At 45.4% G+C, this 26,683-nt stretch overlaps 1 protein-coding gene across 1 annotated transcript in view; it reads left to right on the top strand.

The window, feature by feature from the left end:
* The first annotated feature begins 359 nt into the window (after positions 1-359).
* The window catches only part of LOC136967453 (multiple PDZ domain protein-like), a 42,958-nt gene continuing 16,634 nt past the window's right edge, over positions 360-26,683 (top strand). The window contains 26 exon segments of the mRNA XM_067261233.1: positions 360-418; positions 2,884-2,966; positions 4,477-4,643; positions 6,752-6,910; positions 7,551-7,690; positions 8,125-8,338; positions 8,946-9,074; positions 9,994-10,179; positions 10,784-10,886; positions 11,816-11,904; positions 12,381-12,675; positions 13,302-13,379; positions 13,855-13,934; positions 14,153-14,299; positions 14,599-14,769; positions 15,323-15,514; positions 16,864-17,073; positions 18,693-18,854; positions 19,816-20,157; positions 20,565-20,676; positions 21,069-21,267; positions 21,909-21,950; positions 23,543-23,638; positions 23,898-23,990; positions 24,251-24,428; positions 25,231-25,341. Of these exon segments, the coding sequence (XP_067117334.1) occupies positions 2,951-2,966; positions 4,477-4,643; positions 6,752-6,910; positions 7,551-7,690; positions 8,125-8,338; positions 8,946-9,074; positions 9,994-10,179; positions 10,784-10,886; positions 11,816-11,904; positions 12,381-12,675; positions 13,302-13,379; positions 13,855-13,934; positions 14,153-14,299; positions 14,599-14,769; positions 15,323-15,514; positions 16,864-17,073; positions 18,693-18,854; positions 19,816-20,157; positions 20,565-20,676; positions 21,069-21,267; positions 21,909-21,950; positions 23,543-23,638; positions 23,898-23,990; positions 24,251-24,428; positions 25,231-25,341 (3,711 nt within the window). The 5' untranslated portion in view covers positions 360-418; positions 2,884-2,950.

Genomic DNA, 26,683 nt, shown 5'->3' with positions numbered 1-26,683 from the left:
CAAGAAGGCACGAACAGTAGCCATAATGTCACAGGAAAGTCAATGATCATCCCTTGAATTCTCTCTGAATATCATTAAGCTATGGGAATGACTGAAGTCCTTTAATCACTTGGTAGCCTACTGAGAGGGAGAGAGCAACACTTGAGATGATTCAGTTGTAGTTTACAGCCAGCAGACTGCACTACAGGCCTAATTGTCATGGTATCCACCAAGCGGCGCTTGTGACCTCGCTATAAACCCCGGCAGTCCACTATATAGGCGGTCCCAGTTCAACTCGGTGCCGCTAGTGCTGAAAATGTCTATAGAAGATCAGGTTACGTGACGCCCCATCTTTAAGCCAGAGTCTGTGCGCCGTTAGCTGGAGAAGAACGAGAAAGGATATGTCCCGTGTCCGCAGGATATAAGGGTCAACGCATATGTGAGTTTATACATGTTTCAAATTATCTTTGTAATACACTTCATAGTTGGAGTGCAGTTTACTATTTCGGATACAAATGTAACACCGAGTGCGGTTTTCCAAGCTACAATGTTGCTAATTGGCTACATCTAGGCGCCTGTCACGTCGGCCCGTGCAAGTGTTTGTAAATCAGGCTTGTTTGTGCTTTATCATTCATTCTGTATTTAAATATTCTACATTTCAGCATGAACATGCATTTTTCGGTGGTTAATCTCATAGCCTGTTCAAACATGATAAAACTTAACGTCCCCTCTCTAAAAGCATCGGAAGCCTGTTGCTTCAGCGTCCCATGGATGAGATGGAGTAGGAGGAGTTGAGAAAAGCGGATTGTAGCTGTGCCTTTCTGAAAGCTAGCTTTAGGATAGCTTTTTTTTTATAAACGTGAAAGCCGTCTTATATGGGTACTCTATATGTTTCAAATCTGCGATCAATAATGGTTAATTGATCACAGTTCTGTGTTATGTGGTCGCTGGATCCTATTGTTTATCTGGAAAGCCGTCCCTAACCTCCGTTATGGCCAAACTCACTGTTGACTGTAGCCTATAGCCTGTCTATAGCCTACTTATTCAACAAAAATCGAGACCTCATATAGTTTTGTTTTGCCATGTTAGATATAAATTATATATGATATTCAAAATAATAATAATAATAAATGAGACAATGGCTAGTTGTTTGCCTGGTACTGGATATTTAACAATAGGCTACCCTAATTATCAAGAAACGTCTCTGCCAAATATATTTGTAACTAATGAACGAGAGTAATGAAGTTTGCACTTCTGCCTTGCAACAAGCCTTCAAAGGCAGCAGTCTAGTGTGTTTGTGAGGCACAGTGTGCTGGTAATTATTGTAACCTATGGGACTTGCTCAATGTTTTGGACTGGATATGATTGTGCCAAGCCAACAAAATTATAACTCAGTGTTTATTAATAAACTAACATTTTATCCACAGCCACTAACAACACATATGTTATGTGCTTAATATAAGATTAGAAGACTAATGAGCCCATATTGATCTGTGTTTCCAATACAGACTAATTCGAAACAACAAATATACCCCCATCAGCAATACATGAAACTATGTTCTCAATTGTGAATCCATCATGAAGTTGTTACTGAAACGTGCTGTGTCAAACAATGGAAGCTTTCCAATTAAACCTGGAGATATCAACCACAGTCTTTACTCGACGCACAATATGCCATTGCCTGCCAAACATATCACATAGCCAGTGCCAAAGTCAATTAAGAGTCCCAGGAATGGCTATGGACAGATGTTAATCCTTCAATAAGAGCATTAGTCAAATACAAAAGCACCCAACAACCTTGATGTGAATGTGACCAGTAATAGCTTAATAATAATAATAATAAAAAATTGTATTTGTATTGCACTTTATATTTAAAACAATCTCAGAGTGCTACAAAGCATATAGTAATACACATATATAATCAAAGTTTAATTATTAAAATAAAAAAAAGATCAAGGTCAATAAATAATTAAAAGCAAAACCTATAATACACATTTAGTCAAAAACTTTTTTTTCAAGATATGCTTTTAGGTTTACTTTAAAAACCTCTGTTGTCTGGGGGGCCCTAAGATGGTCGGGGAGGGCGTTCCACAGCCTAGGCGCAGCAGACGAAAAGGCCCTACCACTCATGATGCAGAGCTTACTTCTGGGGGCTTTAAGGGTGTGTATATGGTTGCAGACCGGAGGGTGCATAGATGTTACGGTGCAACGGTGGGAGTCAGATGGCTGAGTGGTGAGGGAGTCAGGTGGCTGAGCGGTGAGAGAATCGGGCTAGTAATCTGAAGGTTGCCAGTTCGATTCCCGGTCATGCCAACTGACGTTGTGTCCTTGGGCAAGGCACTTCACCCTACTTGCCTCGGGGGAATGTCCCTGTACTTACTGTAAGTCGCTCTGGATAAGAGCGTCTGCTAAATGACTAAATGGAGTCGGGCTAGTAATCTGAAGGTTGCCAGTTCGATTCTCAGCCGTGCCAAATGACGTTGTGTCCTTGGGCAAGGCACTTCACCCTACTTGCCTCGGGGGGAATGTCCCTGTACTTACTGTAAGTCGCTCTGGATAAGAGCGTCTGCTAAATGACTAAATGCAATGTAAATGTAAACACACAGTAGCAAGTCTTGTTGTTATATTTATTCACAAGTGATTTAGAGATGGAAGGGTTTCAGATAAAGGAATGTTGTATGGTTTGTCTGCTGACTTTGACACTGGCAACTGTTTTGTGTAAATAGAGATGGCAAGCTACAAAATATGCTAAGAGCACTTTTTTTTAAGTCAAAGTGAACTAGAGGGGAAACTGTGGAAAAGTTAGTATACAATGATTTACGCAAAGGTTCTGCATAGCATGGTTGAACATTAGCTTCCTTGTTCATTGAAGGAAGTGACACATACAGTATTTCTATTTCACAGGCTGTGACTAAGGGAATCCGAACACTCGCAATTAGCTGGCACGTTGCATTTGCCTGAAGGATACAAGATGATTGAGTCAATGGGTAAGTCATCAGTCAGTTACATTTAGATTTCAAATATATAAAGACTTTTGCCTTTTGCAGATATTTTGTTGTTGTTGACATTTTCATTCACATTTGAAAACTATGCCTAAGTCTCATAGATCTAAAATATATGGCAAAAGTGATACATTTCCCCTAAAATTATACAAACATTACTATGAATACTGAATCTAGCTGATGGTCAATTTGAAAGTGTACCAGTTCAATGCCCTACCCCCCTTCCTATAGCAATAACAAAAGGGCAAGAAGCTATCACAAACAGGCTTCTTCCGGAGACAGCCTATCAGTCAAGCAAACACACTCTGATGAGATTCCTCATTCTTCGTGTCTCATCGACAAACAGCTCAAGAGTCACCCTGAAAGACCCCCGTTCTCTTTAGGGACACTCCTGTTGACTTGTTTACAGCCTCTGTTCAAAAAGAGTGGGCTTCTTGGAGCATCCCAAAAAAAAGATGTTCGGACCTTGTGCCCGCCCTATTAGGTGTTAGTCACAGTCTGCAAGCTTCAGAAATGGCCTCGTCCTTATCCAGATGAAGCAAGCCCATCCTCACTAACAAGCCACTCTGAAGAGGCAAGCAGGATTGTGTTGCTTGACTGTGGAGCTTAGGTAAGGTCTAGCAAGCAAACACAGTTGGGCAGGGGGGGGTCTTCCTATTTCGGTTTCCTTGATGGAGCTAAAAGGCTAAAGTGGAACCATTGTTATTCTGAGAGAGAACATCACCTTGATTTGATATTTTTGCTCATTGGCTGAAAAGCCCAGAGCGGCATGATTCTGATATTCCAGGCTCTGTTAAGCAGCGGTCGACCTTAGCTAAACCTCATTGCAATGCAACGCACGGTTTACCTCAGCTTTTTTCCTCTCTCTCTCTCTCTCTCTCTCTCTCTCTCTCTCTCTCTCTCTCTCTCTCTCTCTCTCTCTCTCTCTCTCTCTCTCTCTCTCTCTCTCTCTCTCTCTCTTTCTTTTTTTCTTTAACTGTCTATCTTTCTCCCTCTACCTATCCATAAATCTGTTACAATACTACTTTTACAATTAGCAAGCATGTTAAGTCTTGTGGGTGTTGATTTGGCATATAATACCAAGATAATATCGATCAAAAACAGTCTATAACCTAGCCCACAAAATATATTCAAAAATCACTTCATTCCAAAATCAAAAACAGTAAAACAAACAAAATAAACAAAGTCAGCCTATCTGGAAGCATAAATGAGCATCACAACAACCTTGGTCATTGAATGTATTGTGATAAGAATCCTATTTCTCACCATCCCTACCAAAAATCCTGTGGTACTACTATAATTTATCTTTGTCTCTCTTTCTTTCTCTCGCTGTCTCATCCTTTCTTTCTCTCTGTCTCTGTCTCTCTCTCTCTTGCTCTCGCTCTTTCACCCTCTCTCTGTCTCTCTGTCTCAACCTCTCTTTCACCCTCTCTCCCTCTCTCTCTCCCCCCACTGGCCGGCCCACGCTGTCACTGAAATATGCAACGATTTGCAGATACCCAGCGTGCCTTGCAGGCGGTGGAGCGGCTCCAGGCGAAGCTAAGGGAGCGTGGGGAGGTACCCACCGAGGAGAAACTCAGCCTGCTCAAGTCTGTTCTCCAGAGCCCGCTGTTCCACCAGATCCTGGCCCTGCAGAAGTCTGTCCAGCACCTCAAGGACCAGGTGGGACAGCTCCTCTCTGCTCGTGTCGGTTACACCTTCTCTCCTTGCCTGCATACTGTCTCTGTAATACAAGTGTCAATCATACCAACCTGACCTAGCCCGGTTTTTGTTTTTTGGTTCTAAGCGGTGATCGTAGTTTTGTAAGTTTTTGTTATGTGAATACAGAAATGATTATTTTCAAAGCTAAATCTCAGATTCTTTCTTTCTTCGATAAAATTGGCTTGATATAAATGTACATGTACATATATTTAACACTGACCGTGCCCCTTCAGAAATTGTAATAATCTCATAGGATAGTTCTGCTCCTTGACCTTCAAGGAAATTGCATCTTACTGTAGTCTCTAGTAGAATCTTATTGAATTATTCTCTACTTGGGCTGCCGTCCAGACAAACCTAGATTATCCCTCTCCTCTCCTAGACCATGAATGGTTATGATCATATTGCAGTCAGGGTTCATATCAGCAGACTTAATAAGGTTATCTAAGCAGACACGGGCAGCTAGAAACAGATATTCTTCTCGGTTTATGCTGGCCCACGGCAAAATGTTGCATTCTTCAGCCCGAGCAGAGCCGTTTGGGTCAGAGTGGATGTGTGTGAAGGGGCTGGGGAGTGCTTGAGACACAGAAGGAAGGTATGTTAGCTATGCAGTGGGAGGCAAGGATGATGGAACCTTTTTTTTGGGGGGGTGGGCCGGGTGGAATTTCAGATGATAAAATACCAGCTGGAATCTTCTGTGCTTATCCTTATTTCAGTAGCGTCACATTCCTATGTGACATGGTGACGTCTGGAGTTTGTGATTGAGAAGTATGTGTGTGTGTGTTGGTGTGATAGTTTGTTTGTGTCAGTTATATCGTTTGTGTGTGTAGTTGTGTGTGTGTGTGGATGGGGAGTATACTTTCCTTTGTTCAAAGAAGATCTTTCAAGAGTCAGAACTATTTTGATATAACCAAGTATTAGCTCACAAAGACCTACATTTATTAGGTCACAGCATTTAAAATGTGTGCAACAAAGTTCAGAACAGAGTTTTTCCAATGTCAGGAAATTTGCTTGCCACCGAAGGTGGAACAAATCTATTGAAAAGATGCAGTTTGTGCTGTTTTTGTTTTTGGGAGACCAGAGGCAGACTGTAGTCAGTCTTCTGTCTGTAGCCCCTGTGCCAGGGCCTAGCAGGGCTCACGTCGCTATGGCGACGGGGCCTTTTTTGTGAAGAGGGGGAGGCCGCCGCTATGTGAAGTGGGGCAGAAACAATTTCTCAAATGTTCAAGAACCAAACTGGAACTCTAATCCTCTTAGCCATTGAGGCTAACAAAGCTTATGAACAGGACAGCTTCTTGAGCGCTATGCTAACCTAGTCTGGACCCACTGGGTTTTGTTGACAAAAGCTAAACATAACCACTTATGGCTCACTGGAAAGTGTTTGTTACAATTTGGAACACAAATCCCTGAACTTGTGTGCCTTACTGATTATATCTCAATGCAAGTTCAAAAGGACAATCTGAAAGTGGCCAGATTTTTAAATGAAGTGTTTATTAAATGTTTGTAATGCATTGCCTATTCTCCTGGATCGCATTCAAACTAATCATAAACATAACACCCCCAGCAAATATGATCCCCAACCACAATTTTATACAGTGCCTAATTCATGTAATTCATTAGTCACACAAACCGAGTCAGTGCTGCAATTAAACTGGTATCATATCAATGCATCCAGATGGCGGGCGATGCGTTCCGCCATGATGGAAATATTGCATTGGAAGCACAATCATTGTTGGAACATCAGCTAGAAGCCATTATCTCTCCAGGATTAGACTGCTATAGATCCAACTAATCGCTGTTGGATAACGAGCTATCCTGCTTCAACGCTTTTAGTCTGCGACTTATGCAAGATTTCAGGAATTAGATGAATTAGCCCCTTTGTTCGTGTTTATAGAGTTGATAGATATTTGAAAAGTGATGTTTGAAGCAAATATGCTTTGCTTCCTCAATGTCAACTGTCTTCAGAATTGAATGAAATAACCTTTGTCATTTTGGATCCAAATTAGAAATATAGTCCTTCATGATTTGGTGAAGGACTTCATTTATTGATTATATTCTCTTTGTGACAACAGGGAGGTGTCCCATCCTCTCTTGGAAATGAGCTCAGCGAGCCCTACACAATCAAACCCAACGGCGGCCATCTTGCTTACCCAGAAGTCTCCACTGTCCTGCAGATCAATGGAAAACCTTCCCCCGAGGAGTTTGAGCACATCATTCGCTCCATGGCTCAGGTATCAACCAATCCGAGATCTGGAAATGTCTGCGAGCCATACACATAGTCTGAGAACCACCACAGTCTGAGCATCACTTGCAGAGCCAACAGTAAAATAAGTTACTAGTTTTTTGTTTATTGTTACATTATGTTTCAAAGCACTCTTTTCTGAATGTCCAGACTATAGATTCTGAATCTTCCCTATCAGCCCTGGATTTAGCCTTAGCAAGTCTTGTTTGACACAAACTATATATCTGAAGACACTCAGAGACAAGTTGTACTCTACACTCTGCGCACTCCACTCACTTGACTGACTTCAAATAGACTTCTGAAGCAGTATGTCTTTGATGCTGCCTTGAGGGGCTGAAAACTGACTGTGTGTGTGTGTCGATGTGTGTGTGTGCGGATGTATGCGTGTATGCGTGGATGACTATGTACATGTTTGTGCTTGCATATATGCTTGTATGTGTCTGTGTGTGTCTGCATGTGTGTCTGCGTGTGTGTGTGTCTGCGTGTGTGTGTGTGTCTGCGTGTGTGTCTGCGTGTGTGTGTGTCTGCGTGTCTGTGTGTGTCTGCATGTGTGTCTGCGTGTGTGTGTGTGTCTGCGTGTGTGTGTGTGTCTGCGTGTGTGTCTGCGTGTGTGTGTGTGTGTCTGACAGGGCCGCTACGTGACCCACATGGAGCTGTTGAAGCCGGTGTCAGGGGGGCTGGGTTTCAGTGTGGTGGGCCTGAGGAGTGAGAACCGGGGAGAGCTGGGGATCTTTGTCCAGGAGATCCAGACTGGCAGCGTGGCTCACTGGTAGGGACGCGTGGAGAAAAGGAGGGGAAAATGTCCTCAAGAAGGGGTTTGAAATACCTTGGATCTCGAACTGAACTAACTTGAATTGAATTTGGGATCCAAGGTATTTAACCTATATACGTATCTGAGCAAAGTGTAACCATATCATAATGTAGCTATATCTATCTGGTAACTATCTAACAGTTTAGCAAGAACACATCTGTAAACTGTATAATGTGTAGTCATGTAATGGTCGTAGATTACAGGGCGTATTTGTGATTACGGAATTCAAACCACAGCCAAACATTAGATGATGGCATTCTTACTGACTCAGAGCTGCCATTCTTGGATTTAAACAAACCACAGAAACCTCTTCTTCATCCTTTTCCACCACCTCCCCCTCCATTTCATCCACCCCCTATCCAACCCCCACCTCCCCCTGCCCCCCTCCCCAGCGACGGGAAGCTGAAGGAGGCGGACCAGATCTTGGCCATCAACGGCCAGCCCCTAGACCTGACGGTGACCCACCAGCAGGCTATAGGCATCCTGCAGCGGGCCTCGGCCAGCGTCCAGCTGACCGTGGCCAGGGGCCCCATCCCCCAGCTGGCCAGCCCCGTGGTGTCCAGGACCCCCTCGGCCGCCAGCACCCTGTCGGCTCACTCTAGCGCCGTGAGGAACCCCACACACACACACATACATACACACGTGTAGACACGCAGGTGGTTATTCAATTCCAATCCAGTTATCTTTGTGTGGAATTGTGTATTTCTGGTGTCTGAAGTTGAGCTCCCTGTGTGTGCTCACTGTAGTGTGGGGAGAGTACACACACGCTTGCATGCACACACACACACACACAGACACACACTGTCACACAAACAAATAACACTATCATACAGACGCACACTGATTCGCTACCCCATCGTGATGGTGTCTCTCTGTCCCATGGGATGCAGTATCACGCATGGTTGGTCTGACAGAGCACTCTCTCTCTCTCTCTCTCTCTCTCTCTCTCTCTCTCTCTCTCTCTCTCTCTCTCTCTCTCTCTCTGTCACACACACACACACACACACACAGGGCCAATCCAGCAGGTTGCCTATCTCACGCGCAAAGAACACCCACCCAGATCCACACCACACTGCTCAAAACCCCCTTTCCACACAGCATGACATCCATTAGCTATCGCTGTGCTCTCGAATCACCTTTGATGCACCATTAGTCCGGGTGCCCATCCTAAGCGGTGCCTGTCTGCCACCTATCCCTGTATGGTGTCCCCCAGGCCTTCTGGCAACACGTGGAGACCATCGAACTGGTCAACGACGGCACAGGCCTGGGGTTCGGCATCGTGGGAGGAAAGACCACCGGGGTCATCGTCAAAACCATCCTGCCCGGAGGAATCGCTGACCAGGTAAGCTGCCGGGCTCGCCGCTGTAATCGGGAAGATCAGGAGTTTATTATTATTTCTTTTTTCTTCATTCTATTTTCTCTTTCAATTGTTGTTTTATTCTGGTTGAGTCTGCACAGTAGGTGTGAAATTACAGCCTAACAAGCAGTAACAAGATGGTTGTGCGTGAGTGACAGGAATCTACCTCCTCACTGGTTGGTCGGTTTTCAGAATAGAAAGGATGCCACTTAGAGATGCCGGCACCCAATAATTAGGTGGGCCTAGTCAGCGCTCAAGTCAACCACATATTCATCAGAGCAGTACCTCTTGCCTCTCTGTGTGTGTGTGTGTGTGTGGATACAGAGTTTTGTTTACCTCAGGCCAACACCATACTCCGCTCACCTCAGCATCTGGTCAAAGAGATGTGGTGCTGTACAGAGACCTGCGAGAGCCTAAATAATGCATAGCTATAAGAAGCGTACATCTGTAGTATGTGTATGTTAGCGCTAGGAAGGATTTTCATCAGGTAAAGACATTGGTAATGCAGTATCCCAGTAATGCAGTCCCAGTGGGGGTGGAGTGGCTTACTGGAATAAAAAACAATAATTATAGTCATATAAATATGGTCTCTATAGCTATATATAGCGAGCTTAAACACTTTATATTTTCACAGCTATTTCTTTTTTCAAAATGCCAGATAAATGACTGACTTTGGCATTGGTTTTAAAACCCCTATTAGATCCCATTCAGCCCTTAGGCAAGTGTGTTGCTTGTGACCAAGTGAACAACCTAGCCTGATTAGTGGGAAGGCCTCGATTAAAATCTCCTTGGCATCACCGTAGTCCACCACTGACTCTCACGACAGCCTCGACGTTGACGGCTATCGCCCTCTGGTGATGCTCGTGTCCGCCTCCTGTAACGTTCCCCCTCCCCCGACCTCCAGGACGGCCGCCTGCGCAGCGGGGACCACATCCTGAAGATCGGGGACACGGAGCTGCTGGGGATGGGCAGCGAGCAGGTGGCCCAGGTCCTGCGGCTGTGTGGCAACCGGGTGAAGCTGGTCATCACCAGGGGGCCCTCCGACGACCCGGCGGCGCCTGTGGCGCTGCCCACGCTCGCCGAGCAACAGGTGAGACGACGGTTTGGCGCTGACGGTCCCGAGGACAGCTTACGAGGGGCCCAGCGGGAGATGTTTGAGAGGACTTTTCGGGGGGGGGGGGGCGGGGGGCAGATAAGAGGGCGTTCTGCATTTTAGAGGACGCGTTTGGACTGGCGTAGATGTCGGACGTCTTCTTCTGTGGTTTTTGCCTCGCTCCCGAAGCCAGGAGGTTTCTCTCAGACTTTGTTCTTGAGTTCCGAGTCTGAAGACTCTGTGACTCAGCCCCCCATGAGAGCCGTTGTTTTCTGCTGACTGCATCCATTAAGTGCTTACAACTGTGTTTTCCCTCTCGTTATCAACCCCCCAGCCCTATGTACATATGAATCACCCCCAGGACTCTAACTCTTAGTGTTCCTTTCTCTGCTGACACCTCCCCCATGTGATATCTTTGCATTTAATGCGCGCATTACTCATCTGAACCTTTGGTTGACGGGGAGGAAATGTAGGTGTGGAATGTGGCGAGGTGTTGGGAGCAGTGTGTAGAAGGAGGGGAACGAGGCCCCAAAGACTCGCACTCCTTTTTGTCTCGTCAGCGTCGGCCATCTTGGTGACCGACTCACTTGTGTCCCCGCAGGGCTATGAGGAAGAGGAGGACGATGCTTTTGATGTGGAGCTGACCAAGAACGCCCAGGGCTTGGGGATTACCATCGCTGGCTATGTGGGGGATAAGAACTCTGGTGAGAAAACATGTTGATATTTATACCTGACGGTTTATGACATTTGATATTTTTAAGTAGCCTGAATGAGGTGATAATGTTCAGGTATTGGTTCAAGTTGGTTGGTTCAAGTATTATTAGGTTGACTCAATATGAATAATTTATTTAAGTGTTATCATTTGGTATCTTCTTTCCGGTAGAATGCCTGTTAATGACATTTGATCAATAATGACAGATTCCTGTTTACGTACCATAGTTTGGAAATAAAAGTATGAACCTTTGCGGATATGTAGTTGTTTTAAAATTCTGTTAGAACTTTCTGGACAACTTCAAAGGTTAGTCTAAAACCATTTGGATGTCAGTGCATTAACAGAGCTTTGCAAATGCTGTCTCGACCAAGGGAAACTCATTTAAGACCTCCACTCCCTCGTCCTGTCACAATGTCTTTGGACTGATGTGACAGATTCCTGTCTTCCCTTATGACATGGTGGCCTGCTGCTACTCATGTTCAGACTCATTTTGTTTCTTGAAACCATCGAAAAGCCACTAAGTTCAATGTATTCCACAGAAATATTAACCAATCATGTACAATAAACGACACAGCTCATTTGCACAAGTATTCAAGTGAATAATTTAGTACTAATTATTAACACATCACCACACATCAGAGGACATAGATTGGAAAAATGTAAGCTTGCATTCATCAGACACTTTAATCCTTGCAAAAACTATGGGAGTATTCAAAGCATACTTTTAGAATGACAGTAAATGTATTAGATTATATGTGTACTTGTGATTAATAGACACATTGCCATTTTATCCAATAGCAGTTAATTTGTGTTATTCCTTTATATAAAGGAATAACATGTTATTTCCTTTTATAAACCTGTAGATGTGATGCTGATTTATGGGTTTCACACCTGTTGCCATTGTGTGTTATTACTTTGCAGAGCCGTCTGGTATCTTTGTGAAGAGCATAACTAAAGACAGTGCCGTAGAGCAGGATGGAAGGATTCATGTTGGAGACCAGATCATAGCTGTAAGTGATTCCAAAACCCAGAAATTATTTGAATCTATCAAATCATTTTAGAGGCTGAATTGTTTTAGCATAATACATTTAGATAATGTTGGGGAACAATGCAAATTGCATATTTGAATAATTTAGCCATTATTGGGAAGAAAAAAAGGCTTTTAATTACTGTAAGTTTATCTACATTAATCAGAATTACCTTACAGAATAAGTTAATGTAATCTCTTAATTATGTGTGTATGTTCTAAAATTCTTTAAAAAAGTATTTTTTAAATACATTTTTTATAAATGATTTTAGGGGTAAATTAGATTAATAATACAACAATAAATAATAATATAATGCCTAACAACTGCATAAATTAAAATTATTACAATAAAGGGCGAGTATTTTGAGCATTCTATTCAGTTGGAGAAATGGAAGTTATCCAATCCCATCCTAGTCCCCAAGATTGGATGACTTCCATGTGGATGATCTCCCCCTGCAGGTGGACGGGATGAACATCCAGGGCTTCACCAACCAGCAGGCCGTGGAGGTGCTGCGTCACACGGGCCAGACCGTGCTCCTGAAGCTGGTGAGGCGGGGCTTCCGGCCGGAGGAGATCCCCCCCGCCATGGCCCCCAGCGCCATGATCCTCCCATCCGCCGTGGCCCTCCTATCCGCCGTGGCCCCCAGCGCCCTGGTCCTACCCCCAGCCATGGCCCCCAGCACCCTGGTCCTTCCCCCCGCCCCCGAGGCCAGGGACCTCACTCTGGAGAGGGTGAACGCGGAGATCGCTCAAGGTACCTGGGAGATGAGAAACACATCTCACGGAGTTTGGTATATCGGTGAAGAACTATTTTGTGAACATTAGGTGATTAAAACTTTGTGTGATTGTGTTTAATTATGTCCCAACTGTATTGTAATACATGAATTGAAAGCTGGCAGTACTGTATACTGTACCACTACACACACATAGGTGCCCCAACAGTACCAGAGGTCTGGACCTGGGACTGGACTGAGCCAAGAGCAGACCTGGGACTAGACCACTGCTGGGGAAGGGGTCTAGTTCAGAGACTTGGACTGGATTGAGACAGGGACTATGACTGGGCTGGGTCAGAGACAGTGGCGGCTCCCTTCTACTTAGCCCCTTCCCACAACCACCGCTGAATTTATATTTAGAGCCCAACCCTCCGCCCTGCCTCAGGCGCTTGAACCTCCTGCAGCCTGTAACAGAGTCCTGCCCCATGAGAAGTAAACACAAGCACAGTAAACACACAACACACAGACCCTGAGAACAGAGAACATGTTCACAGCTCAGAGACGGATCTCGACATGTATGCGTGTGTGTGAGAGAGAGAAAGAGAGTGCGCGTGTTCTCAGTGTGTGTTCTGAAGCTGGGGTCTATTGTCTGTTTCCGCGAGTGCAGAGGAGAAGCAGTTCCAGGCGAGCAGTGGAGGATCTCATGCTGTCCTGCCCAAGGATCAGCTGATAGAAGACAGAGACGGTAGGAGACTTAACCCTAGTGACCTGGGATCTGTTACTAACTGCACCACTGGAGATAGTGGATGAGAATCCAGTCCATGTGGCGCATGGCTGGCTAGACCGGTTGAACTGTGTTCCTTGCTACAAAAAAAAAAAAAGCGTAAAAGTGTGTGAAACATCCATCCATCCATCATCTTCCGCTTGTCCGGGGGTCGGGTCGCGGGGGCAGCAACCTAAGCAGGGAGGCCCAGACTTTCCTCTCCCCGGCCACTTCCACCAGCTCTTCCTGGGGGACCCCGAGGCGTTCCCAGGCCAGCCGAGAGACATAGTCCCTCCAGCGTGTCCTGGGTCTTCCCCGGGACCTCTTCCCAGTGTGTGAAACAGTGCAATCAAATGTTTTTGGGGGGTTCTTACCTAGGTACATGTTTACCTAGGCACTAGGTGAGATGTTTGGTTGTTGTCATAGAAAGAATGTACGTTTACGGAATGTTTTGAAGGAGTCAAGCTCACAGCGGAGGAAGAGGAGGAGCTGATGAACAAATGGCAGAACATTCTGGGCCCCAGCAATGAAGTAGTTGTAAGTAAACAAAAGCGTGAAACGACAGAACGGGCATACATCTGTGCGGTTGTAAACCTCCCAGTAGAACCACATTCCCATAATCGAATCTGCACTATTCTACATCGAATCACTCAAAGAGAGGTCGTAGGCATTGTTCCGGAAGCTTTCCTCCTGTCAAACGTCCAAAAGCTGGACGGAGTTCTCGTTTCCTTGCCAACTGGTCTTCCCTGCTCCAGGTGGCCCAGGTGGAGAAGTTCAGTGAGAGCAGTGGGCTGGGCGTGAGCCTGGAGGCCAGCGCTGGACACCACTACATTCGCTCCGTGCTGCCCGAGGGCCCCGTAGGCCGCTGTGGGAAGCTCTTCAGCGGGGACGAACTGCTCGAGGTGAGAGGCTCACTTCACCTCACTCTCGGACAGCACAGAAGAAATGTCAATGATGTGGGCGCATAGAAAGTGAGAATGAAGTTTCACCAAGGATTCACAGGTCACTTTTGAACTTCTTCTTTTGTTTTTTTTTTGGGGGGGGGGGAGGGGTCACTGGGATTGCGTTCATCAACAACATTAGTATAATTATCCTCTCCATAATCGCCTATATTTTCCTTGTGCTGTGAGAGCCGTATTTGAGCACGGATGTGCTTCTGCAGAGCTGTAATTAGCGTACATCGCCACCTCTCTCCGCCCAGGTCAACGGGATCTCTCTGATTGGCGAGACCCACAAGGAAGTGATCAGCATTCTGAAGGAGCTTCCTGTTCGTGTGTACATGGCCTGCTGCAGGCCAGCCCCTATCTTGCAGAGTGACATGGACTCTGGCCAATCGGGACTGGAGGCCCTGCCCACGGAACCTAGCATAGAGGTATTTAATTTGCTGTCCTAGGAATGTTACGGGTTCTGTTAAATTGCTGTCTAATGTATGCATAGATATTCTCACAAATAAATTGCAACGGCACTCTTTTTGCACTCTATCAAGATTGGAATTTGCCAGCTTTACCTGACAAAGTGCAGTGTAAACAGCTTTTCCCCAGTTCTTGATATATACTGCTGAATATGATTGAAGGACTATTTCCTCGTCCTCCCTCTCCTCCTCCCCCTCCTCCACCTCTTACTCTGGGCACGCTGACATCTTTATTAACGTCCATGCATCTGAAGCTACCCCTCAGGTACAGGTCACACAGTACTTGCTAGGAAGTCCACAGAATTAGCCTTCAAAAGGGCACCCAAGCCCTGCTTTAGGCTTGGGGGAGAGAAGGAAAAACCCTACATGCAGTGCATCGAGCAACCTCGAGATTCCCTTTCATCTCCTGCCAATGAGAACAGACCTGGCGTTCGCAGCAGCCTATGGGCTCTCGGGTAAGGAAACAGAGGTATGCGTGCGCAGCGCTGAGGACGCTGGTTTGTGGGCTCCGCAGATGCAAGGAGACCCCGTCGGCTTTCTGGTTCCCGGAGATTCCGAGGGGTTGGAGGCGGCGGAGGCAGGGGACAGACATGTGACGACGGAGGAGCCGCTGGGATCTCCTCTGGCCATGTGGGAGACAGAGATACAGGACATTGAGCTGGAGAAGGGCGAGGACGGACTGGGATTCAGCATCCTGGACTACCAGGTGGGGATTCTGAGAGGGGTTGAGGGGTGAGGGAGTGGATCTTGGCGGGGGTGTCGAATGTGCCCTTGCATGATTGCATTTTGTTCAATGTTAATAGGTGTGTTCGACATTGACTGCGGCTGCATGAAGCTACCGGCGAGAGTTGCCGCTTGCAGTCGGGGAAGAGTTAAAAACGCCTCCTTAAAGTCGGACATTCCTGCTTCTCGTGGTTTGCTGCGTTGACGTCAGTCATGGCCGATCAAGCGCTGTTTTCTTACTTTACTTTATTTATAATTAAACTTAGTATTTCCATTAGTGAAGAGGCAGACTAAAACCCTTTCTTCAACAATTTTTTTTATTCAATTAAACAGTTTGGTCCGTATTTGAGCATTGGCGAAACTGAAAGTGTCAGAATAATTACAAAACACGCGTCAAAGTTGTTGTGTGTGAGTCTGGCCAATCATGAAATAGCTGTGTCGTCATTAGAACCCGTGCAGTTGCTCTTGAGAAAATGCGCTCGGCTACACAGCCGGCAGTTCTCGAATCGATCTCACGGTACTTTGATGGCTACGTCACAGTGACCTAGCCTCGGCGCCGTCTCAAGTCGGACAAAAAGTCTAACCAGAATTCACTGTTTCAAGTCAGCCGCCTGCAGCCGGCTGCGGCGCTGCATGAAGTCAGTCCATGTCGAACGCACCTACTGTTTTCGTTCTTGGGGAAGGATGTTGTCATCTGAGCTTATGGAGCTACTGGAAGGGTGTGTTCATGAACATCCATGACAACTTTATGAATGTTGATGTATCATTCAGAACATCCTTCATAACATATTTACCTAAGTTTGATACCGATTTTAACAGTAAAAGTCATTGAATATAAACAACAAAATGCAAGTAAAAGGGGTAGTAAAATGATTGGTTGATTATATTGTACATAATGTCTAACACCTTACTACTAAATTTATATTTGGGACACAACTGGTGTTCTGCCACACCACTGCCAAGTTTGTGTGTGTGTGTGTGTATTTCTGATTGCTTGTCTGTGTGTGTGCGCATGTGTGGTATGTTTGTTGGAGGGCAAAAAGACACACAGAGAGATGATCAGTGTGCTTTTCTATTTTGAAAAAGACTTCATGCTGAACTTATGGGCCATGAATATACAGTAGGGATGAGTTACAGAGGCTAAGGGTTACAGAGGGTAGCCCTCTGGGAAATGTAGTTGGGAGTGTGAGATATACGCACTTTCCATCGACAAGAGATTGCTTTACCTGCATAATTTACAATGCAGGAGACTTTATAAACAAAGATATGGCAATCTGAGAGTGTCTCAGAATTAAGTTCTCATGTGCGTCGACCTGACTGACACTGTCATAGGACCCGACGGATCCGGCTAAGACGGTGATCGTGATTCGCTCGTTGGTGCCAGTGGGGGTGGCGGAGATTGACGGCAGGCTGTTGCCGGGAGACCGGCTCATGTTCGTCAACAGCACCAACCTGGAGAACGCAAGTCTGGAGGACGCCGTCCAGGCACTGAAAGGGGCCGACATCGGCAAGGTCCGAATAGGAGTGTCCAAGCCGTTGCCAGTAAGGAAAACTATCATGATATTGTCTCGTGATGAGACTTGTGTGTGTGTGTTGGTGTATTCATTCATGGAAGCATATCTAGGAGTGCCTTTACTCACGTGTGTGTGCCTGCTGTCCGATAATGAGGGCTCACCTTACTGATGGCCTGCATTTTTCATGCTGAGAAGACCGTGGAGTTAGCTACGTGCTGACACACACACAGCTCCCAGCTGCCTGCAAGCACCAAAACCATCAGGCCCCTTTTGCTTTGATATAGCTTTCTTATTGAATTCTGAACGCACTTGGACTCCTTATACTTAAAGGCACTGAGGGCACCTGTCAAAATATTGGTTAGTTCAACAAAATATTTATGACCCCCAGGCACCTGGGTTGTGCGTGTGTGTCTGTGTGTTTGTGTGTGTTATCTGTGAAAATTGGAAGCATTCTTTCAGGTTTAGTGGTACATTTCTCATGTATTGGACTTGGCCATTGGATTATGCTCTGGGAAGGCCTCTGAGATGTCGAGGTTGATGCAGGTCGGGTGGATTACATGGTTTCCGGAATCCTCTGAGGAGCTATCATGCAGGCTTCAGAATGTGTTTTTGGGGGTATTTCGTTCGTATTGCTTCTCAAAATTGAGTCCAACAGGCGTAATCCTTCAATACTTTCAAAATCTCTCTCTCCCTCTCTCTTTCTTTCTTTCTTTCTTTCTCTCTCTCTCTCTCTCTCTCTCTCTCTCTCTCTCTCTCTCTCTCTCTCTCTCTCTCTCTCTCTCTCTCTCTCTCTCTCTCTCTCTCTCTCTCTCTCTCTCTGTCCGCTCTCACTCACCCACTGTATTTCTCTTTATCTCTCAGCGGACAGTAAGATGTAATCAACATCAAAAGATTCATCGAAAGTATATGGCAGTATATGGCAACATTGCCAGATATTTTCTTTCCACAGTCCATTTAAATTCAAGCAACCGAGAAAAAACAATTTCCTGGCAATTGAGCAAGGTTTCTTAGACGGACGATTTCATGATTAGTGGTCATAGGACTGTAAAAATGGCTAAACGTAATACCCCTTTTGCTACTAACAAACTGACCTGATTCACTACCATTAAAACCCAATCACATTTTGCACAATGTCGACCAGGAGACAATCTGAATCCCTTTATTCATCCAGGGAATTTCTGCATATTTTCTACTCACGGCCCTGTCTCCACAGTCCTACGATGAAGAGGACAGTTCATCGTCATCCTCGGCCATGCGTGCTCTTATCTTTGCCACTTTGCTAGTGAAAGAGAGGGAGGAGTCAGCTGACAGCTTCCTCTTCCGAGCAGAGCCGGCATTGGTTAGTCAATCCTCAAAGAAAAGTGGCAGAAACCAATCACAAATTAGGGACGATAAAGAACAAAACCGTACTATGTACGGAAATTGTGTTGATTGGGCGAATCGGTTATCTGGGAACATCATAACCAATCAGAGCAATGAAGTATTATCTGAAATGTTCCAACCCTGATTTTTTGGTGGAGGTCAGAACGACATTGACAATTGTCACTCATCGGCACTTAAACAGCCATCCTTGATTGGAGAGCTTACCGCCATTAACAGCACTGGACCTAACCATAGAATTAATCATCATTTCACCATGTGACGCAGATTGACTCCAACGATGTGGACTTGTCCGAAGACAGAGTGTTTGAGCATCGCTTCTCGGGAGAGGAAGACGACACATACCAGGCGTCCATGATTGCCCTCCATGGAAGCACCTGCAGCTCTGACCCAGACTACCAGATCACCCTGCACTCCTCCACGCCCAAGGTAGGACACAATGACAGCCCTATCCCCGTACCCCAGTAGAGGAACACCCAAATCATCCCCCTTTAAGAACTATCTCACCTTGATGTCTAGCTCCAGTCTTTGGAAAGTCACCAGAACAGCTGTTCCTTTCCATCCTGGAGAGACCTCATGTCAAAAATGTGCTGAATCATTGACCCCCATTACAACTGCTTACTGGCACTACAGCTTAGCTTTTAGCTGAACAGCTGTACTATGACCATGTGTTCGTGTTTAAATGATGTACTGCTTATGTTGATCACCAGTTGTTCAGCTGATGTTTTGTGTGAGTTTTGATGGATGGTGTAATGGTGTTGATGTCAGGTTTTGCTCTACCTCGGTGCCTCCCTGTAGCCCAGTGTCGCATCCCTGAGCCAATCCCCCAACGCTCTTACGTGAACTTTTAGTGTTCTTTAGATGAGATCCCTCTCCTAGCTTCAGGTAATTCAGCACACTTACAGTTCTAGTTTCACCCTACAGGAATGAAACGGCCCATTGGCTGCTTTACTTCACCTCTCAGCAGTTCTGCCCGTCTCACATCCTCAGTCTTGGGTTCCCACTGCCACGCTTGCCATTTTTTTGGGTTGTTTATAGTTCCCATCTCACTGGGCGGGGGAATCACTCCGGAAAATAATTGCCGGCGCAGTCTAGGCCCGCTGAATTAGATCTCAGGCGATAAATGGAGCAGCGTTTTTTTCTTCTTCTCCTCCTCGCATTGAGCTTTCTAAAACAGGATCATCTGTAATTATTGCTATTCCCTTTTTGACTGGTGATGGCTTTTCCATGGCTCATTGCAAGAGGTGCATTATGGCGACGGAGGCAGATGAAATCCATCCCCCCCACCCCCACGCCACCCCCACCCCCCACTGCTACCATCCACAGTTGGGTGATTGTCAGACTAATGGAGCCTAACCTCCATTCGGCTGCTGTGTTTTGTTCTACTTAGCGAACGACTCGTCTGGGTTTGTCGGACGAGCGTCCTTCCTTTGCGACCGTGTCCGAGGTCGGCGACGACACCGAGGCCTTCTCCCTCGAGGAGAAGCCGATCGCCTTTCCTTCGCCGCCCAGCTGCACGGGAGGTCACGCCGGCGCCGCGCCGCTCGCCGAATCAGATCTCTGCCCGGGGATTCTTTCAGGACGACTGGCACCCGCGGATTTGTCAATCTTGTGCAGTCCAGATTCCAGGCCCAGTTCTAATCTTATTCCGGAGCCAACGGCGTCTCTCCATTTTCAGATGGAGACCACCATTTCTATCGGGGATATTGGAGAGATACGCGTTTTAATGAAGGTAAAGAGCCTTCATCAAAATGAAAGTGTACTGTCTCTCTGCTTTGGAGAAGTGTGTTTAAAAATAGCAGGTCTAATTCAATCAAGGTTTAGTGGCGAAGATGGCAAAACAAGCCCGACATCCAAATGCATACAGGAACAATCATCCAGATTGAATTGCAAACAAATCGGTTAATCAATCTGAACCATTCAACACATTGATAAATGCTTAATCAAAATCCCCCACTAAAGTAATGGCAACACTCTTACAAATTAATTTGTTATCGTTTTTAGTTCCTGTCCCTCCCCTCTCCTCTGAGCCCAACTTGCTTTTAGAAACCCTCCAACTTCCTGTCATACTTTAGAATTTTCTAATTAATGTTATTATTTTGCTATCTTTAATCATTTATAATTTAATAACCCTTTAAGGGAGAAGGGCCTTGTGCTAAAGAGTCTACGGAGGATGCTGACAAAGAAGAGCCAACCTCTGGGAGCAATTTTGAAAGGACTATCACTGTTGTCAAGGGCAACTCCAGTCTTGGTTTGTATCATTTTGATTTGCAATCTTTTTTACCAATTCCAACTCATCCTTCATGGGAAAAGTTTTCACAGAAAGAATTGGCCTTGATTCATGCTCTTATCCTAATGGACCATGAGGAAAGTAATGTAATTTAAAAACTGATTAGATGTTTTATTTGAAGATTTATTTCTCAGAACCTTCAGACTTTATTGGTGATCTTACTTATCACGACCACTGCTATTTTAAATGTACCATGTCAAGTAATTTACAATTTAATTTAACTTTTAGTATCCCAATGCGTATCCCACTAATGATTATCCCAATTTTAAGCAAAGTTTGATTCTCTTCACAAAATGAGAATATCGAATCAGTCCTTAACGGGAATAAGGGTCTTGATATTTGGTCTTCTTCAGGGATGACGGTAAGTGCCTTGAAGGACGGTATGGGGATGCTCATCCGAAGCATCATCCACGGGGGCTCCATCAGCCGCGATGGCCGCCTGGGGGTGGGAGACCTCATCCTGGCCATCAACGGGGAGCCCACTGCTCACATGACCAATGCCCAGGCTCGCGCCATGCTGCGAAGACACTCCCTCATCGGGCCAGACCTGGGGTAAGGCTGCTGGAGAACGCCCTGTGATCTCGTCTACTGTCCGTGCAATGAGACACTGCAAAAACACGTGCACGCCCACACATGCACACATGCCTTGCCACATGCGATTCTATATGTAATGAGTTCATTTTAAGGGGGATTGTTAATTCATGAGCCTGGACCTCCAAAGAATACTTGAGAGTCGAATATTTTTTGAATGATATTGCAGAGCACTGTATTCACTCAGTTTGTCTGAGTGAATACAACATCCTTCCATCTTTAATTGTAGAGTGTCGTTTTAATGATGTTTAATCAGCGTTTTGCCCTCAATTGCATGCTAGATGTAACTTAGCACCTATTGAACACGTTCATCGTCACAGAAGAAAGGAGGAGATAAATCAAAAAAAGGCAGAATGGGTTTATTTACAGTTTAGGCTGTATTCATTAGCTACATCGAACTGGGTATAAACAAAATTAAGTAACTAACAATGGACATCGATTCCTCTAACTTCCTTTGTTTCTTTCTCTTTGTAAATCTGAGGTAGCCTATCAGGCTGGTTGTGGCATAATTTAATCCAATCTTTCAATATGAGAACTGCTTGCTACGCTATTTGTGTTCGTGTGTTAGCGATGGCCCATAAAAAAAACTCTTCACGTTCTAGATCGACCTGTGCACCCGAGGACGATCTGTGCCCGTTTTATGTGTGAGTATGCTGGTCTAACTCACACGCTGGAGGTGTGCAGCCAAAACCAGCCATGATTTCCCCTCTTTCTCTCCCTCATTCTCTCTCATTCCCTCTCTCATCCTCTCGCTCTCTTTCTGATCCTCTCTCTCTCTTTCTCTCTGACCCCGACTCGCTCAACCTCTCTCTCTCTCTCTTTCTCATCCTATGTCTCTCTCTCATCCTCTCTCTCACCATTTCTCTCTCTCCCTCTCCTTTTCTGTCTCTCATCCCATCTTTGTGTCTCTCTTTCTCTGTCTCTCCGACTAACTCTCATTCAACAACGTCATATCAGCGGTCTCCTGTTGGAAGATTTATCCAGATAAATACAGTTAGTTCAAACCCCAGCAATAAAGCTTGCTGCTTTTTTTCAAAACATCTTCAAACCAGGGCGCCTAGATACTTCATGGTTTTTTATGTTTATAAGGTTTTATTTGTTACATCAGCAAAACTCGCATTAGGTTTCATGTGCATAGATGTGTCATATGTATTACAGTATAATTCAGTCCTCATGAACATTCAACAAATCTGGATAAACCTACCACTGGATGCTATCTCTAACCTATGGTGACACTCCTCTAACATTGCTTTACATAACATTCTTTCCTGTGGCTTGAAGGCTTGCAGGTTCATATGTATGTTGATCACGGCTGACTTAACCAATTAATTTGTCTATCCTGTATGATCTCCATCACTTACTAACCCTCCTTTTCTCTCCTGTCTGTTTTCAATCATTTGAATCTGTTCATTTTGAGTCCAGCTTTCTCCTTTGTTTGCATGTCAGTGTTACAGTACAACGAGAATGAATTCATCACCTTGAAATCTGTCATCCTTACTCAAATGTGCAGTACTTGGTGTGCTCTGCAGAATCAACTACCAATGAATAACTGCTCTAAACGAGACCTCCTACAAAAGTGACCCTGGCTGTTGTCATATATTTTTTTAATACATTCTTAATTTTCTCCACACACTCTACTCAAATCTGTGTCCTTTCCAAGATTCAATGACACGTACTTTTGGGAGCAGGGCTATTCAACCCTCATTCGATTCACGAAAACTTTATTGGGCCAGACGTTTATAAACGAGGCAAACATCTGTTTTTGAATCCTTACCCAGAAAGGGCTCTCCATTATTCATTGACAGCTCACCTTGGGCTCTTGATAGACAGAATGCATTCCCTGAGAAATACACACGCAGTTCCTGCAATCTTATACGCACATTTAAATTGGACAGGGAGGAAGATAACGGGAGAGGTACTGAATGCAAACTAGACAGTCATGAATAAATAAAGCGCTCTTTTGTAAAAAGGCCCGTTGCTGTCATATGTGGTTGCGTGTGAATTCCGCTCCTCAAGCCTAATGCTCTGGTAAATAATAGTGTCATTCCTAATGATGAACACTGACATGGTCGTGCACTCAAGGTGAACTCTCATGTCACGTATTGCTGGTGAGAGGATATTTTTTGGGGGGTAATATATTTGCAGTGATGATGACACAGTTCATGGTGAAAAGAATTGTCAGGAAAGGCAAGCCATTCTGACTCATTAGTTGCGTGTGTGTGTGTGTATCTCCCAGCATTACCTACGTTCCTGCTGAGTATCTGGAGGAGTACAAAGCGAGCCTGGAGCAGCCTAAAGAGGATATGTTTTTGGACCCATCCCGGGCCTCAAGGTCTGTCTACACTGAGAATAAACCTCTCCTGTTACACACCTGCTGGGTTTAGGTCAAGTGGTGCACAAACCCCATTGTCAATAAGGAAGAACAACAATGGTTATTCAAGTTGAATTTGACGTGTTTCCTTTCTGTAATCTTTTGTGTCCCATTTCCATTGCTAAAACAACAGAATCATAGTAATAACAGTAAGATAAATAAGATGAAATGACTAGTTTCACTGAGGTTGAGGTGCTTAATCATGCTGTGATATCTCCAGGAGAGCTGCCTCTGAGCTCCCAGAGAGAGAGGATGGAGAGGGAGAGGAGAGTGAGCTCCAGAGCTCCTACACCAACTGGAACCAGCCCAGGAAGTGAGTAGGAAGTAGGAAACAGGAAACAGGAAATTGGTGATCCATTTACAGGAAGTGCACACTCACTCACTGTCCCTTGGTCTTTACACTTCTAGTTAAAATATCTGAATAGTGTATTATCTATATCCTGGATAGTCATCGATATTGGATAAAAAAAAAGGCACATTATTTGATTTGGATTATTGTATTGTAAAGCATAGCACAGCTTAGAAGACCATCCGACTACTTGTACTAAGTGTCCTCTCTCTGGCCCTCCTCAGAGTGGAGCTCCTGCGAGAGGTGGGCAAGTCTCTGGGCATCAGCATCGTGGGCGGCCGGGGAATGGGCAGCCGCCTGAGCAACGGAGAGGTGATGAGGGGCATCTTCATCAAGCACATCCTGGAGGACAGCCCCGCCGGGCAGAACGGAACCCTGAAGACCGGCGACCGGATCTTGGAGGTGCGGCGCCATCGAGCTGTTCTAGAAATTATGCCGCCATGTTGAAGCCTCTTGCAGTCAAACTGAAAATCATTTAAGATCAAATCCCCAGTCTTAATGTACACTTATTTAACATCATATTACCCTCTGGCTGTATTTCCCCCCCAACTTAAAAAAAACTCTAAAATACGGAATATGATGGGTGCATAAGTAACTATGAACCAACCAATTTCAACCAATACTATCATGACATCTCCCCATCAATCAATCTTCAACTTCTAGCAGCATACAGCTAAGATTCTGCAATTAGCTAGCAACACTATGATACGGCGGTCTGTTTTTTTTTCTTTCGTATTCCTCCCAACTTTATGTTTAGCCTATCTATCCTGTTTCACCCAGAAGTTTCACAATACAGAAGTTAAGATACTCCCGAAATTCAGTTTAAGCTCGACTTTAATCAGGCGAATCCAAAACAGCCTGTTTAATGAGGCCCAGCTGTAGCACAGAGAGCAGACAATATTTGACGAACAGCATTGCGGCACCAGGTCATGTAACTGTCAGCGAGCCACCACAGGTCTGATAGCTCAACTGATACCACATACAATATTCAGTAGACACCGACCGCCACAAGTCCCAAATGCAGACATGCCATGCATCTGAAAGGACAAAGTCAGCAGCGAACCAAAGGCCACATTTCAACCCTATAACATTTGACACGACACGACATTGAATTCATTAACGGGTTCACTTTCATCCAAAGCGACGCACAAACAGGAGTAGGTGAGATGTGAAAATGTCTGATTTGGACGCGGTGTTCTGTCAGGTGGACGGGGTGGACCTGAGGGACGCCAGCCACGAGCAGGCGGTGGAGGCCATCCGCAGGGCGGCCAACCCCGTGGAGTTCCTGGTCCAGAGCATCATCCACCGGGCCAGAGTAAGACCTCCAGGAGAAGACTAACACTCATCCTTCCTCTGAAATTGTCTGTGGTAGCATTACACTTAGCTTCAGGATTCCCGTAAAGTAGGATATCCAGACTGGGTTTGTGTGTCTGTGAGTGTCTTGTTTCTAAACCCAGTGCATGCCCACCAGCAAGTGCTTGATTGGAGTTAGCTTTCAAATCCAATTGCACGCACCTCATATAGAGCAAACAAAGGTTCTCAGGTGTGTTATGGTCCATAGCAAAGAATTTGTCTGCAGAACTCTCATTGAAAAGCATTGCATCGGTTGTGCTTTTAAATGTTTGAAAGCCCCTTCTGCTTTCCAGGAACCATGACTAACCAGTTTCCTTGAGAAATAGCTTCTGGCCACGTAATACCTTCTTAAATTCTCACATCAGATCGATCTTCATGCATGGCTGTGTCATCTTCATCCTAACCCTTCCCACACCGGCCTCCACTAACTTCCTCAGCCTCTATCTGCCTCCCTCTGCCTCGCAGCCTGACTCGCTCTATAGCCCTGCTCCATCTCCAGTCATAGAGAAGCACAGCACCGCTTTAACACGCTTGTCACCCCGCACACACCAGGTAATCTCTCTATACCCCCTCTCTCTCTCTCTCTCTCTCTCTCTCTCTCTCTCTCTCTCTCTCTCTCTCTCTCTCTCTCTCTCTCTTACCCTCTTCATCCCTTTCCCTATCCCTCTCTCTTTCTCTTTCCCTCACTCTCTTTTTCTGTCTCTTTTTCTCTCTCTCTTCACACATTTCCTCAGACTCCGTGTCGGTCTGTGTCCCTCTTGACACCGCCTGTAGTTTCTTTGTGACACCCCTCACAGTCAGTCACAGTCCCTTATTGTTATAGAGGTTAAGTGCCTGGGGCGCATCTGTAATGCCTTTTAATATGGAGTCTCTGGGGCCTACCTGCTGACTAATGATACGCCCTCGCTGTTCATGACTTCCCTCTCTTCTCTGGCGTGTTCGGAATAATCCAGAATTAGCCTGGAGGACACTTTTGAAACATTTAGTTGGACTTCTTCAGAATCGGAGCTCTTTCTTTGATTCCTCAAAAAAGATGGCTTCCTCCAGGACTTTAATTAACTGTCGGTCGCCGTTTTAAATGATTCCGGAGGCGTTTTCCATCCTGTTTAGTTTTTCTTTCCCAGGCGCACTCTCCCCGATTCAATTTTGTCTCAGGCGCCCATCTCTCATTAAGTACCCTTCGCCGTTGTCTACTGCTGATACTCTGTGTTGCTGTTTAGAAGCCGCCCCTGCCCTTCCCGCTACCAGCGCCCCTGCTGGGGTCCGGCCCTCATTCCCCTTATCACTCCCCAGCCTGCCTCTTA

Source organism: Osmerus mordax, chromosome 23 (genome assembly GCF_038355195.1).
Source record: "Osmerus mordax isolate fOsmMor3 chromosome 23, fOsmMor3.pri, whole genome shotgun sequence".
In the NCBI taxonomy this organism is placed as follows: domain Eukaryota; kingdom Metazoa; phylum Chordata; class Actinopteri; order Osmeriformes; family Osmeridae; genus Osmerus; species Osmerus mordax.
The sequence above is the reverse complement of the archived record's forward strand: the minus strand, read 5'-3'. Positions and strand labels throughout refer to the sequence as shown.